This window comes from Stegostoma tigrinum, chromosome 18 (assembly GCF_030684315.1).
Source record: "Stegostoma tigrinum isolate sSteTig4 chromosome 18, sSteTig4.hap1, whole genome shotgun sequence".
NCBI classification, from domain to species: Eukaryota; Metazoa; Chordata; class Chondrichthyes; order Orectolobiformes; family Stegostomatidae; genus Stegostoma; species Stegostoma tigrinum.
The window spans coordinates 39,475,629-39,491,381 of record NC_081371.1 but is presented as its reverse complement, the minus strand read 5'-3'; the positions used below and the strand labels follow the sequence as shown (position 1 = coordinate 39,491,381).

The 15,753-nt window shown below is 43.4% G+C and overlaps 1 protein-coding gene across 7 annotated transcripts in view; it reads left to right on the top strand.

The window, feature by feature from the left end:
- The window catches only part of tbc1d30 (TBC1 domain family, member 30), a 63,173-nt gene that overhangs the window by 13,615 nt on the left and 33,805 nt on the right, over positions 1 to 15,753 (top strand). For 3 of the 7 annotated variants that reach the window (XM_048549452.2, XM_048549451.2, XM_048549455.2), the window contains exons 3-4: positions 8,488 to 8,549; positions 14,878 to 14,943. In XM_048549452.2, the coding sequence (XP_048405409.1) occupies positions 8,488 to 8,549; positions 14,878 to 14,943 (128 nt within the window). Of the gene's footprint in view, positions 1 to 6,960; positions 7,449 to 7,806; positions 7,826 to 8,262; positions 8,317 to 8,487; positions 8,550 to 14,877; positions 14,944 to 15,753 lie in introns of those variants that run through there. The other 4 variants (XM_048549454.2, XM_048549453.2, XM_048549457.2 and 1 more) reach the window with 4 other exon arrangements.

Below are 15,753 nucleotides of genomic sequence, written 5' to 3'. Positions count from 1 at the left end.
CAGGCAGGTATAGCAAGCATTTAGGAAAACAAGTGGTATATTGGCTTTCATTGCAAAAGGATTTGAGTTCAGTAGGACTATCCTACTGTAGTTAATCAGAGCATTGATAAGAGCACAGCTGGAAGTTTGCAACAGTTTTGGTCTCCATGACGAAGAAAAGATGTAGTTGCCATGGACTGATTGCACAGAAGTTTTTTAGGCTGATACTCAGGGTAGCAGGAGTGTTTATATGAGCGGAGAGTGATTTGATTAGGTCTATTTTCTAGAGTTTGGAAGGATGAAAGGGGATCTGATTGAAACATGTAAAATTCTATCAGAGCTGGACAAACTAGATGTAGGCAAGATGTTTTCCCTGACTGGGGAGTCGAAAGCCAGTGCACACAGTCTCCATCTATGGAGTGGACCATTCAGGACTGAGATGAGGAAATATTTCTTCATTCATAGTGAAGCTGTGGAATTCTCTACCGCGGAAGGCTACAGAGGCTACATCGCTGAATATATTCAAGAGAAAGATAAATTTTTTTACGATTTTAAAGGCATCAAAGAGTGTTGGGAGAAAGCAGGAATAAAACAGAGGTAGAGAATCAACCATGATCCTAGTGAATGATGAAGAAGGTTCAAAAGGCCAATTGGCCTATTATGCTCCTAGTTTCTATGTTTCTATATCGGTGTTGAGAGACAGGTGTGCTCCTGACTACTGGGACTTTCTCCACTAGAAAGGAGAGGAGAACTGAGAGCTTAAACAAAGCTTAGGCAAGTTCAGCCAACAATGAAATGCAAATGCAAAGAAATTAAGTCACCTTTGCTCATAAGTAAAATTCAGAATTCTCTGTCTAAACCCTAAACTGGAAAGCAAGCTTCTTTTCCCAAAATTAAGAACCTGATTTTTCACTTTTCGCTATATTTTCCCAACTTTCTTTGCCATTTTGCACCTCAATGAAGTGAGCAGAAAATTACTTCCCATGTTCAGGTGTATGACCTTTCATCAGAACCTCAATTAACAGTGTTTAGTAAGCAAGCTGTTCCCTGTGTCATTTCACAACACTATTCCATAAGCTCATGCTGCAACATTCCTTTTCAAAGGTATTGTCTGTATTGTCCTTTGGGATATGCAAGCCCTTCACTGCATGGCCAGCTTAGCTCAACCTGAACCTTTCTGTATTGACACAGCCACTAACAGATATTTCCACAATCAGTCCCATGTTCGTTGACCAGATCTTTTAGAAGTAGTTAATGTAACTTGGCAGATACAGAAAATAAATAAATGCTGTCCCAGATTACCATGGCAAGCCCACTTTCATGTAGTATTGTGTACAGCAATATTGTGTTGTATTTGAAGTACTTCTAAAGTACCTTCCTGAAAAATACATATTGAATTATTCATAGGATCATAGCATCGTTATACATAATGAGATATTGTGGCTGCACAGAGTAACCCTTGTCTCCCAGTAAGCATCCTTGCAAGACATCTGGCCCTTAAAACAAAGCAGGAACATAAGAGTTCTCCAGGAAATAGGCATGATGGCAGCTTCCAGGGTATCATGCACGTACTTCAGAGATATGATACCAATGTTCACAAATAGCTCATACATTGGAATGGAGACCTAGCCTGCTAATGAAGGCTGCCACAATTAACCACTCCCTCCACCACTGATGTTCAGTAGCTGCACTGTGTGCTATGTATAAGATCCAGTACAGAAATTTGCCAAAGATCCTCAGACAGCACCTTCCAAACCCACAACTACTTCCTTCTAGAAGGACAAGGGCAGCAGATGCATGGGAAAATCATCATCATCTGCAAGTTCTCTTCCAAGCCTCTCAACGTCCTGACTTGGAAATATAATGCTATTCCTTCACTGTCGCTGGAGCGAAATCATAGAATTTCCTCCCTAACAGCATTGCAGGTCAACCTCCAGCACATGGTCTGCAGCAGTTCAAGGAAGCAGATCACCACCACCTTCTCAAGGGCAACAAGGAATGGGCAATGAATGCTGGCAAGCCAGTGACAGCCATGTCCAATGAGAGAATTTTTTAAAAGGCCATGTAATGATTTGGTGCTCTCAATGTGATGTGTATACAGACTACAGTGCCCAGCATGGGGGGAAGCCAGCTATGTTGGCAAAGTATATTGTTCAAAATTGCATTGGTAACAACCTTCATATATTTGTGTGTTGAGAACTGACCTCTCAGTTCCCCAGTACGTCATTGGAAGGAGATGGTTCCATGAAAGTTTAGCACAGCTGGCACTAGGTTAGAATGCCCACCCACCTCTTTAGGTCATATGACCTACTGCGACAAGTGACAAGATTCTTTGCCAGTGACCAGGAACATCCTCAATCTGTGGTAACAATCTACTTCGAGACATGGCCATTTGGCTGAAGCACATGTTGCGTGTTTGCTGTGTAAGCTACTGGCACATGGTGCAGGTGTGACTTTAATGTAGCATGGTGCCAGTGTGCAGCAACATGTCCACCTCCTTGATGGATCACTGCTGTCAGTAATGAGAAGCTGTTTGGCTTTATGTCTGTGCTGTGAAGTAAGGCAAGACAGAAATACTGTAAGCCCGTAAGTTCTGAATGACATGGAAAAGCACCAAAAAGGCAGAAATGCTATGGGTATCCAGGTGGGCACAAAGTCAGTGAGTGTTAAGAAAGCAAGCTCAGAGCCCTGATATGTAGTCTGTTTCACTGCATTTTGGGTGTCTGACCCTGTATGCAAAACCACCTGGCAGCAGCATTGCAATGAAAGGTGTTGGTGTGCAGAGAATAGCATTAAAATTGAGAATTGTATTCTAAGTGTGTCAGAGATGTGCATGATGATGTGGCAAGGCTGGTGAATGCACAATACCTGTGGATGAAGGATGCTGGCAATCATTACCCATGGAGAGCACCCTGAAATATTGGGGATCACTGGCCAAGATGGAAGCCCAGAGGAGTGAACTGGAACTGCTCCATTCCAGCTCTGACCTACATGCCAGGAGTTCTTGTTGAGGTTCTTACAAGGGAGATTAATAAATTTAATGTCAGTGAAGTGAGAATGAGATGTAAATGAATGCAAATAGGCCTATTGTTGCTCACAAACACAATTCTCGTTTCACTGTTAAAATCTTGAGTGAAAAATTGGATTCTTTTTCTTGATGTTCAGAACCTTATTTTTCCAATCTCTTTTTCCAACTGCCTCACCATTGCCCCTGTCATTCAGGATAAGGGAAGATCCCACCCTAAGTTATTAATATGCATAAAGAAAAGAAGGGGTCTTAATACAGTTCCTAAGGAACTGCCCTCTGCTTCTTCCTCTCCCCCAGGCCCTACCAGACCCTTTCCACCAACGCCCTCATTCATCTAACGAAACTTGTCCTTACCCTGAAAAATCTCTCCTTTATCTCTTCCCACTTGCCGCTAACTAATGGGGTGGCTGTGAGCGCCTGTATACATCCAAGCTATGCCGGCCTTTTCGTAGGATACGTGGAACAGTCCGTCTTCCGCTGTTATACCGGCACCATTCCCCACCTCTTCCCCTGCTACATTGATGATTGTATTGGCGTTGCCTTGTGCTCCCATGACGAGCTTGAACGGTTCATCAACTTTGAACACCTTTAACCCCACCTCAAATTCACCTGGACCATCTCCAAAATCTCCCTCTCCTTCCCAGATCTCTCTGTCTCCATCTCTTGGTAACCGTCTCAGCACTGACACCAATTTCAAACCCACTGACTCCCATAGCTACCTAAACTACGCCTCCTCTCACCCACCTTCCTGCAAGAATGTGATTCCTTACCCCCAATTCCTCTGCCTCTGCCGCATCTGTTCCCAATTTGGAGCATTCCACTCCCTGACATCCCAGATGTCATCCTATTTCAAGGACCTCAACCTCCCCCCTCGGGTGAGCAAAAATGTCCTCAGCCACATTTCTTGCATTTCCCACACTTCTGCTCTCAAAGCCCCTCCCCAACAAAAATAGGCAGAATACCCCTGGTCCTCGCATATCACCCCACCAATCTCCACATCCAGCGCATATTCCTCCACCACTTACAATCAGATCCCACCACTGAACATATATATTTCCCTCCCCACCCTATCTGCTTTTTGTAGGGACCACTCACTCCGTGACTCCCTCATTTGCTCCACACTCCCCACATACCTAGCACCTTTCCCTGCAACCACAGGAAGTACTACACCTGCCCCTACACCTCACCCCTCACCTCCATCTAAGGCCCAAAACAAACTTCCCACATCCGACAGGGGTGGACCTGTATATCCTCCAACCTGTTCTACTGTATCCATTGCTCCCGATATAGCCTCATCTACATCAGTGAGACCAAGCGCAGACTTAGGGATCGATTTGTGGAGCATCTGTGCTCTGTATGCTATAATCGCCAACACCTTCTGGTTGCTAACCATTTCAAATCCTTCTCTCCCTCCCTTGATGACATGTTTGTCCTGGGCCTCCCCCAGTGCCACAATGATGCCATACACAAACTGGAGGAGCAACACCTCATATTCCACCTTGGGAGCCTATGGCTCAATGGCCTGAACATAGAATTCACCAGTTGTAAGATCTCCCCACCACCACCACCACCACCCCCACCCAGCCTCATCCCATGTCCAACCCTCCCTCTCATCCCCGCCTTCTTGACCTGACAAAACTTGCCCACCTTCTTCTCCACCTATCTGTGCCACCTATCCCACTGACCAATCCCCACTACCCCCTACCTGCAACCACCTATCACCATCACACTTACCTTTCCTCAGGCCCACCCATTCCCCCTCACCTCCTTAACCTGACACTACCTGTCCATCTTCCTCCTCACCTATCTGCCCCACCATTCCCACTGACCAGTCCCCACTTCTCCTACTTGCATCCACCTGTCATCATCTCACCTACCTTCCCACTGCCTCAAACCTCCTCCCTCTATTTATTTCCCAGCTCTGATGAAGGGTCCCGAGCCAAAACCTCAACTTGCCTGTTCCTCTGATTATGCCTGACCTGCTGTGCTCCTCCAGCTCAACATTGTGTTGACTATGACTCCAGGATCTGCAGTTCTCGCTATCTCTAAATTCCATTGTTTACCTCCTTCCAGTCTGAAAAATAAATATGCACTCTGTTTCCTCCCGCTCAGTCAACTTTGCTTTCATGCCACCATTGCCACTTTTACCTCATGGGCTTCAGTTCTGCTGACAAACCTGTCATATTGCATTTTATCAAATGGCTTTGGAAATTGATACACATCACTTCAATCACACTACCCTCATCAACGCTCTTTTTTTTTGCTTCATCAGAAACCCTCAGTAAGAAATCCATGCTGAATTTCCTCAATTAATCATGCTTTTTAAGTGACTGTTGTTTGTATTCTGGAACACAATTTTCACATGTTTTCCTTCCATCAAGGTGAAATTGACTAACATTTAGGTTTTTTTTCCTTATAACAGTTCAGCATTTGCAAATTGCCAGTCCCCTGGGGAGGATTATGGCCAGTATCTCTGCAATTTCTACCTTCCCTTCAGTCCAACTCATCCACGCTGACAAGATATCCTAGATAAATGTAGTTTCATTTGCCAGCATATCCCCCTAAGCTTTTCCTGTTCATATGTCCATCCAGATGCTTTTTAAATGTTGTAACTGTACTAGCCTCCACCACTTCCTCTGGCAGCTCAATCTGTGCACACACCACCCTCTGTGTGAAAAAGAGGTCCCTTTTAAATCTTTCCCCTCTCTCCTTAAACCTATGCCCTATAGTTTTGGACTCCCAAAGTCCAGGGGAAAGACCTTGTCTATTCACCCTGTTCATGCCCTTCATGATTTTATAAACTTCTATGAGGTCACCCGTCAGCTTCTGACACTCCAGGGATCCTTCTTAATTCTCAATCAACTTCTCCCTTCCTGTCCATGCCAATTGAAGACTTTTAGATTTCCTTTTGGCTCCTTTCCATTATTAGCCCAGACTGTGGCTTTGCTTCTCCAATTTCCATAATCCTTCTTTGAACTTTCTCGTTCATCCTGTCGCTTGCACTAACAACCCTATCATATGCCACCATTTTGTGCTTCATTTTTCAACTCCTCTCGGTCATCATTCAGGGACTCCTGGTTCCTGTTCCTCTCATGTTTCTGCAGTATACATCGACAATACCAGGACCATCCTCTCCACTAGCACAACATTTATCAAAGGCAGGTTTCCCTACAGATGTGGGAATATGGTTTCCAGCAGGAAATTAAATTGTCTCTCAGGCTGCCTGTCTTGTTTGCCAACCCTATGCAGCCCATCCTTTCCATTTAACAGATTGGAAAATAGGGATCTTCTGAGCCAATCTATTTGGTCCACTCAAAGCAAATATAAATAGTAAAACAGTTGATACCTCAAAGAGGTGTCAAGCTGCAGCTGAAAAATTTTAAAAACAAGTATAAAAAGCACAAAACCAATGACTGTGAAATGCTTTTTTTTTGAAGGCTGTCTTATGTGCAGTTTCCTGCCAAGTAGATATTTGCCAGATTCATTGAAGCTCATTCAAACCAAACAAGCAATTGCAGATGCTGGAGATCTGAAACAAAAACACAAAGTGCTGGAGAAGGTCTGGCAGCATCTGTGGAGGGAGAAAGAGAGTGAACATTTTGAAATGTTAACTTCTTTTGTCTCTCTGAATTTCTCCAGCACCTTCAGTTTGTCTTATTGAAAGACAGGTCGTGTTAATATGGGGGCGAGGTGGAATGGGTTGAATTTTCCTGAAAAGTGACCCGTTCCCTTCCTTTACCATTTTATCAGGGATATTGTCTGATACGTGTTTTAATGGTGATCAGATTGTGTGATGATGCCGGCACCAGAAGGCAACTTTCAGACCACTTTCGGATCGTCCCTGCCATTTGCAGAGACCATCTGTTACTGAAAGAGGAGTCGATTTTGTTTCCTGTCGGTTTATTTTGTTCAGAGGGCCGCCAGCAGCTAGGAAGTTGCAGGCTTGGTTTTCTGTCTCCAATGCTGTGTATAGGTGGGCGGTCACGCAGACTGCAGTCAGAGGATCCTGTTGGTGCTGCAACACTGCAGCTATCTCTGGGCAAGGGCCACCTTCCGGGGGCCAAATCAGAACAATCTTCGCCCAGATCAGCTCACACCGCGCTGGTGCTGATTTCTGCGTCGATGGTCTGGCCATTTGAAAGCGCAACAACTTAAACAAACAAAAAAAATTTCCCCTCGATATGACCGCTGAATGGGATTCGGGAGTCTACCTGAACAAGCTGTACAAAACGAAAAGCCGTTTCTAAAGGAATAAGGTTTCGACGTTGTGGATCCGGGATGAAAAAGGGTAAACACTCCCTGTCTTCAGGCAAGCGCGTTAGCAAGTGTCTGAAAAAGCAGAACACGGCAGCGGGTATGACCAACATCATTAGCAATGTTCTGAAGAAGAGGAGCTGTATTTCCAGGACAGCACCGCGGCTGCTGTGCACACTCGAACCAGGTGAAGTCCGTTTTGAATTAAAAAAAAACAAAATACAAAATCTCTGACCGCCCTACTCTGTGACCTATTGTCCAATAGATGATGCAGTTGAACATGCACGGTAAGGTGTGCCATGTCGAAACCGTGCCTGGCCTGCGAGCGTCTCCTCTTTCTCCTCAAACAAAAAAAGGTGTGGATTTCACTTCGCCAGCGGGAATGAATAGATCTGGGGCATCGAGGATGTAGCTGGCTTGTATTTCTACACGCCAAATTGGCAGGATAGGGCGATGCAGTGGCTGGCTATATGTTAGTACCTTGACAACAACGGTGTGCGTGTGTTTAAGGCGATTAGGAACAGCTCAGAGACAAACTGGGGGAATGGAACAGGAGGGAAAGAGGTGAGGTGGAAGCAGGCAGTCCCGGATGCTGAGGGTCTGGGATTGTCACTGCTTTAGCCAGGGATGGGGTGGAGAGAGGTTGCACATCATTAGCAACGCCTGGAATAAAATAGAAGCGAAAGCAGCATGAACTCCCCGGCTTCCAATATCAGCAAGAAACACTGTGCAACAAAACTCGACCTCTTCTGGCCTGCCGTAATGGCGAGGAGCTGTTTTTACTGCAAAGTCTTGCTGAAACAGCGCCGCTGCTCTCCACAACCTTCAGCACCGGTGCTTTGTGAACAGCGCAAATAGAGCATTGGGGTTAGAGTAATGGTACCTCCCGGATCCTGAGCTCTCAGTTAAGAGAGCTGGAGTCAATCCTCCCCGTACTGAGACAGCTCTTGGTACACACCTTATCTTTTGTTACTCTGTCAGCTGGCGTGCTGCATTGCGAGAATCCCGAATAAATACTAACACTTGACATTCACTGATTAAGCATGCAGTTGTTGGTAAGTGTTAATGCATCATGGCTGCAAGGCGATCGGCCCCATAATAAGTTAATTCGTTTCTCTGAAACAAATGTAACTCATTTGTCCCCATGCAAGAACTGCCCGAGCTTTGGATGTTTGCAAATTTAATCTCTCGTATATATACTAATATTGTCTTTTGTCCCCACTTAGGAGTGGACACAAAGCTGAAATTTACCATCCAACCATCCATGAACAAGCATGGCTTCCAGCAGGTAAGCCATTGGGCACCTTTCAAATTTGACACTTTTTGGAGGCTTTAATTGTGGTACCTGGTGCAAAGGAAAACTGTTATGGTTGTGAGCAATAATCAGCTCAATTCCAGGACTTCATTTCAGTGGGGCCTCAGGGAATCTTCAATTCCACATTCAAGATGTTAGAAGTGCTCAGCTCAAATTGTGAAACAGTTCATGCTGTCAAACCTACAGACCATGAGGTTAGATGGACTTGTTGTTTTGTGTGTGTGTTGGGGGGGGGGGTGATCCTGCATGTTGTGTCGTTTTCCTTAGGTCACTTAAAACAGTTCAAGGGTTAATGGACAGTCAGTTTTCACACCTGATTGTAAGCAATTGAAGCACAACATTTTAAAATTGTGTTTGACAAATCTGCCAGAGATTTTTAAGGGCTTAGCTTGTAGAATAGATAAGGAGGAACCAGAGGATGTGGTGTATTTGGATTTTCAGAAAACTTTTGATAAAATCCTACATGAGAGGTTATTGTGCAAGTTCAAAGAGTGTGATAATATATTGGGATTGTAGTATCTGCCGATGCTGGAGAATCTGAGATATAATAAACTGGTATGGATTGAGAATTAGTTAGCAGACAGAAAACCAAGAGTAGGAATAAATGGATCATTGATGGAATGTGGTGACAAGTGAGGTTCCACAAGTATCAGTGCTTGGGCCCAGCTATTCACAATATATATCAATGATTTAGATGCAGGAATTGAGCATAATATTTCCATGTTTGCTGATGAAGCAAAGCTAGGTTAGGTCGTAATGTAAGCGATGAAGAGGATGTAAAGAGGCTTCAGGACAATTTAAACAACTTGAGTGCGGAAATAGCTGGCAAATGTAGTAAGATTATAATATGATGTTGGCTATTTCACTAGGTGAAACAGAATGATAGAGTATTATTTAAATGATGATAGATTTCAAAAGGTTGATATACAAAGGGACCTGGATGTTTTTCCATGATAATAAAGTGTGAAGCTGGATGAACACAGCAGGCCGGGCAGCATCTCAGAAGCACAAAAGCTGGCATTTTGGGCCTAGACCCTTCATCATGCTGAAGGGTCTAGGCCCAAAACATCAGCTTTTGTGCTCCTGAGATGCTGCTTGGCCTGCTGTGTTCATCCAGCTTCACACTTTATTATCTTGGATTCTCCAGCATCTGCAGTTCCCATTATCTCTGGATGTTTTTCCATACTGGTCACTGAAAGAAAGCATGCAATTTTGGAAGGCAAATAGTATGTTGGACTTCATTATAAGAGGAACAAAAACAAAGTTGCTGGAGAAGCTCAGCAGGTCTGGCAGCAGCTGTCAAGGAAAAAAATGTTATTGTTTTGGGACCAGTGACCTTTCCTCAGAACTGATGGCGTTTTTGATAAACAAAAACGTTTGTTTTTGTTCCTGATTTATGGCATCCGCAGTTCTTTTGATTTTTATTCATTACAAGCAGGTTTGTATACAGGAACAAGAAAGTCTTATGGTAGCTGTATAGGGCCTTGATGAGACTACACCGAGAGTATTACATGCAGTTTTGGTTTCCTTCCCTGAGAAAAGATATAATCCTTGTTGGTCAAGGACAGTATTACAGTTGCAGAAAGGATGTTTGGGGACTCGTCAACTGAGGTAGTATGGGCTGAGGTTAGAAACAGGAAAGGAGAGGTCACCCTGTTGGGAGTTTTCTATAGGCCTCTGAATAGTTCCTGAGATGTAGAGGAAAGGATAGCAAAAATGATTCTCGATAGGAGTGAGACAGACAGGGTAGTTGTCATGGGGGACTTCAACTTTCCAAATATTGACTGGGAACACTATAGTTCGAGTACTATAAATGGGTCAGTTTTTGTCCAGTTTGTGCAGGAGGGCTTCCTGACACAGGAGGTAGACAGGCCAACAAGGGGCGAAGCCACATTAGATTTGGTACTGGGTAATGAGCCTGGCCAGGTGTTAGATTTGGAAGTAGGTGAGCACTTTGGTGATAGCAATCACAATTCTGTTATGTTTACTTTAGTGATGGAAAGGGATAGGTGTATACCACTGGGCAAGAGATATAGCTGGGGGAAAGGCAATTACGATGAGATTAGGCAAGATATAGGGAGCATAGGATGGGGAAGGAAACTGCAGGGGATGGGCACATTAGAAATGTGGAGCCTATTCAAGGAAAAGCTCCTGAGTGTCCTAGATAAGTATGTACCTGTCAGGCAGGGAGGATGGTATATAGCGCGGGAGCCGTGGTTTACGAAGCAAGTGGAATCTCCCTTCAAGAGGAAGAAGAAGGCTTATGTTAGGTTGAGATGTGAAGGCTCAGTTAGGGCGCTTGAGGGCTACGAGGTAGCCAGGAAAGACCTAAAGAGAGAGCTCAGATGAGCCAGGAGGAGACATGATAAGTTGTTGTCGGATAGGATCAGGGTAAACCCTAAGGCTTTCTATAGGTATATAAGGAATAAAAGAATGACGAAAGTAAGATTAGGGCCAATCAAGATTAGTAGTGGGAAGTTGTGTGTGGAGTCAGAGTAGATAGGGGAAGCACTAAATGAATATTTTTCAACAGTATTCACGCTAGAAAACGACAATGTTGTTGAGGAGAATACTGAGATACAGGCTACTAGACTAGGTGGGATTGAGGTTCACAAGGAACAGGTATTAGAAATCCTACAGAGTGTGAAGATAGATAAGTCCCCTGGGCTGGATGGGATTTATCCTAGGATCCTCCGGGAAGCCAGGGAGGAGATTGCAGAGCCTTTGGCATTGATCTTTAACTCGTCATTGTCTACAGGAATAGTGCCAGACGACTGGAGGATAACAAATTTGGTTCCCCTGTTCAAGAAAGGGAGTAGAGACAACCCTTGTTATTATCGACCAGTGAGCCTTACCTCAGTTGTTGGTAAAGTGTTGGAAAAGGTTATAAGAGATAGGATTTATAATCATCTAGAAAAGAATAAATTGACTAGGGATAGTCAGCATGGTTTTGAGAAGGGAAGGTCGTGCCTCACAAACCTTATTCAGTTCTTTGAGAAGGGGACCAAACAGGTAGATGAGAGTAAACCGGTTGATGTGGCATATATGGATTTCAGCAAGGCATTCGATAAGGTTCCCCACAGTAGGCTGTTGTACAAAATGCGGAGGAATGGGATTGTGTGGAGATATAGCAGTTTGGATTGGAAATTGGCTTGCTGAAAGAAGACAGAGGGTGGTGGTTAATGGGAAATATTCATCCTAAAGACCAGTTACTAGTGGTGTACTGCAAGGGTCAGTGTTGGGTCCACTGCTGTTTGTCATTTTTATAAATGACCTGGATGAGGGCGTAGAAGGATGGGTTAGTAAATTTGCAGATGACATTAAGGTCGGTGGAGTTGTGGATAGTGACGAAGGATGCTGTAGGTTGCCGAGAGACATAGATAAGCTGCAGAGCTGGGCTGAGATGTGGCAAATGGAGTTTAATGCAGACAAGTGTGAGGTGATGCACTTTAGTAGGAGTAACCGGAATGCAAAGTACTGGGCTAATGGTAAGATTCTTAGTAGTGTAGACGAACAGAGAGATCTCCGGTGTCCATGTACACAGATCCTTGAAAGTTGCCACCCAGGTTGACAGGGCTGTTAAGAAGGCATACAGTGTTTTAGCTTTTATTAATAGAGGGATCGAGTTCCGGAACCAAGAGGTTATGGTGCAGCTGTACAAAACTCTGGTGCGGCCGCACTTGGAGTATTGCATACAGCTCTGGTCACCACATTATAAGAAGGATGTGGAAGCTTTGGAAAGGGTGCAGAGGAGATTTATTAGGATGTTGCCTGGTATGGAGGGAAGGTCTTACAAGGAAAGGCTGACGGACTTGAGGCTGTTTTTGTTCGAGAGAATAAGGTTGGGTGGTGACTTAATTGAGACGTATAAAATAATCAGAGGCTTAGATAGGGTGGATAGGGAGAGCCTTTTTCCTTGGATGGTGACGGCAAGCACGAGGGGGCATAGCTTTAAATTGAGGGGTGAAAGATATAGGACAGATGTCAGAGGTAGTTTCTTTACTCAGAGTAGTAAGGCAATGGAACGCTTTGCCTGCAATGGTAGTAGATTCGCCAACTTTAGGTACATTTAAGTCATCACTGGACAAGCATATGGACGTACGTGGAATAGTTTAGGCTAGATGGGCTTCAGATCGGTATGACAGGTCGGCACAACTTCGAGGGCCAAAGGGCCTGTACTGTGCTGTAATGTTCTATGTTCTCTGTTCTATAACTGCCAGAGAGGGATTGCAGTGAAAGTTTACCAGACTGATTCCTGAGATAAAAGGTTTGTTATACGATAAAAATTGGGTTGACTGGACCTGTATTCACTGAAGTTTAGAAAAATGAGAGGAGATCTCACTGAAACATATAAAATTCTGACAGAACTAGACAGAGTGGATGCAGGAATATGTATCCCCTGGCCAGAACAAGGGTTCATGGTCTCAGGGTGCACTGCAGATCATTTTGTTCTGAGGTGAGGAGAACCTCCGTCAGTGAGAACGTGGTAAACCAGTGGAGAATTGTAATGAAGAGTTCAGGAAATATTATAAACCAATGGTCATCACATCTGATCATGCATCAGAAGAAGAATATAGCCTGTTTCAAGGGTTTCCATTGGCCACTCAAAAACTGTCAAGTGTCACAGTGCAGTCAGTTTTTAGATCAATCAGAGAAGAAGTTGGTACTAAAACAAAACAAAGAACTGAGATGCTGGAGAATATCAGAGCAAGGATAGCAGGTACCTGGGAACCAGCATTCCCCTTCAGCAGCATGCCAACTCAATCCATTCGTGCACAACAAGCAGTGCCCACTGACTCAATAACACTTGGCAGTTCCCTGAGTTTGGCTTTTCTGTCTCTAAGGGCAGAAGTCCTGCCTCCAGTTAATTAACAGCCTTTCTTCACCTTGACAAACCACTGCAGCTGGTGGTGGGGTGGGGGCTCAGGGGGGTTAGTCAGAGACTTCAGCACCTCATAAAGTGCAGCCTAACCTGTGCATAAGACCCATTTTCTATTTCCTAACTGCTATTGCTGTACCCTTAGAGAGAATAAACTTAATGATACGGCAACAAAACTTATATGTTCCTCAAGTTTCAAATTCCACATGGCTATCGAAAGAGCTTCTCCTCTCTATCTGTACTGAGACAAACAGAATAAGTGTGAACTGAATGGAAATGCTGTTATCTTTTAATGTTACTTGAGTTTTACAAGTAACCTTCTTCAATAAAATATTACTCAATCATTATTATGTTAAAATGCCATCCCTGAGACACTGAGCCAAGAATCCAGGAACTTGGAATAGTCTATTTTAAGTTAGCTTCTCTACTCCCCAGGAGAGCGGTGGAAGGTGAAAGTTAGCCAAGTCAATGGACTGCCCATTCATCTTCAGATGGAAAAGTGCACAGCGGAATATTCAGTGGGACCAGATTATATCTAGCATGGTCATTAGTTTGGAAATACCCCCAACAAAGATTTACATCTGACAAATCACAATTTCAGCAAACAATTGTAGGGCAACATGACAGTCTTCACTAGCACAAATGTTTCCCTCCTCAAACATAGGCTGGGATTTGGTGATCCGTGCATTGTGTGGGAGTGGGTATTTTAATGGTGACTGACACCCTGCTTCCTCCAGCAAGAAAGCTTGCTGGATGAAGTACCAATCAGCCAGTAAGAGTTGACAAGGGAGTTTCTTGGCAAATGATGAGCCTTGATTCTGAAGTCTTGCCCTGCTAGAGCAGCTGGCTAATCAGATATTAACTGAAGATTTTCACTGAAGGCTGTGGGGACGGGAGAGGACTGTAATGAAGATCAGGTGCAAGGGCAGGGTGATAGCAGCCACTCCCAGCCTTACCATCAATTGATACCAGAATTGGGCAAGTAGACGTGAACCATCAACCTGACCAATCCAATTGACAGCTTGCCATGTTTCCCAGTCTCACCTGCTGGGAGGGCAGATAAGTAGGACAGTGGCACATTCAGGCCCTTAAGTGACCATCATTTGACCACTTAAAATCTTTAATTGTTGCTGGGTTGAGAAGTTCACCCACATGAGAAATTCACCACAGCAGTTAATTGCAGATCTAGCTAGAGGGGAGTGACTATCTGTACAGCACCAACTTGCCAATTATTTGCTCTTCTCACTGCCTTCCTCACCACCTCCACAGAGGATATTTTGCCCCTCTCAGAAATAAAATTTGTAAAATCATTTGGTTATACTTCACAGGGAAATTTGTACATAATTGCAGCCATAAATTATAACATAAAATTTAGTTGTAACTGTATTGTGGAACTAATTCATTTGTATTATTTGATTTTAGTGGTATGATGCTCTGAAAGCTGTTGCTAGGTTACCCACAGGAATTCCAAAGGACTGGAGGAAAAGAGTAAGTGCTTATTGATAGTAGAGGTTCTGTCTATGTGCCTTTGTTAATAAATTATTTATACATGGCCAGATTCACTTTAAAAGCTACATATTAGAAAGTAATTTACTTAAATGCCTTCAGTGACTAATTGGGAAGATTACAAATACCACGGTTACCCCTGCTTATCCACGACCAAGATAGAATTGCAATGATTAATAGTCCACTGCATATATTCCTTAAAGTTGATGGATTTTTCTCTTTTAATGTGACTTGCAAAGGTGAATATAACAGAGGTGCTAATAAACAAGTTTTGGGATATTTTGGTTTATTTCAGTGTTTACATATGGTGAGTAATACAATTATAAATGAGTTCTTAGTGCTGAGTGGTAAATAAGACATCCTGAAGGCTTTCATGTAATCTGTTTACACCATATGCTGGTTAAACAATACAAATGATTTAAAAATTTCATATTGAATTCAAATTTTGACAGTTAATTATTTCTAACTTATTTTGTATTGCCAAATACAAGATCAGCACAGTCAAATGTGTTTATATTTTAAGGAGATTACTTCATCTAATATACAATAATATAGAAACAACATGTAACTAAGTGTGAAAAACTCACAGAGCACCAGAAAAATTATCAATTCAAAGCAATGGCTTCCAGTGCTGAGAATAGATCTCAAAAACAACCTTTGAATAGCAATAGTATGACATGTTTATACTTTAAGCAAAGGATTGGATAACAACATGGTTAGTTTACGCTCTTTTAATTTGGCTCAAACCCCAAAATGGAAATCAGTTTTGCACCATATGACATTTCCATTCAA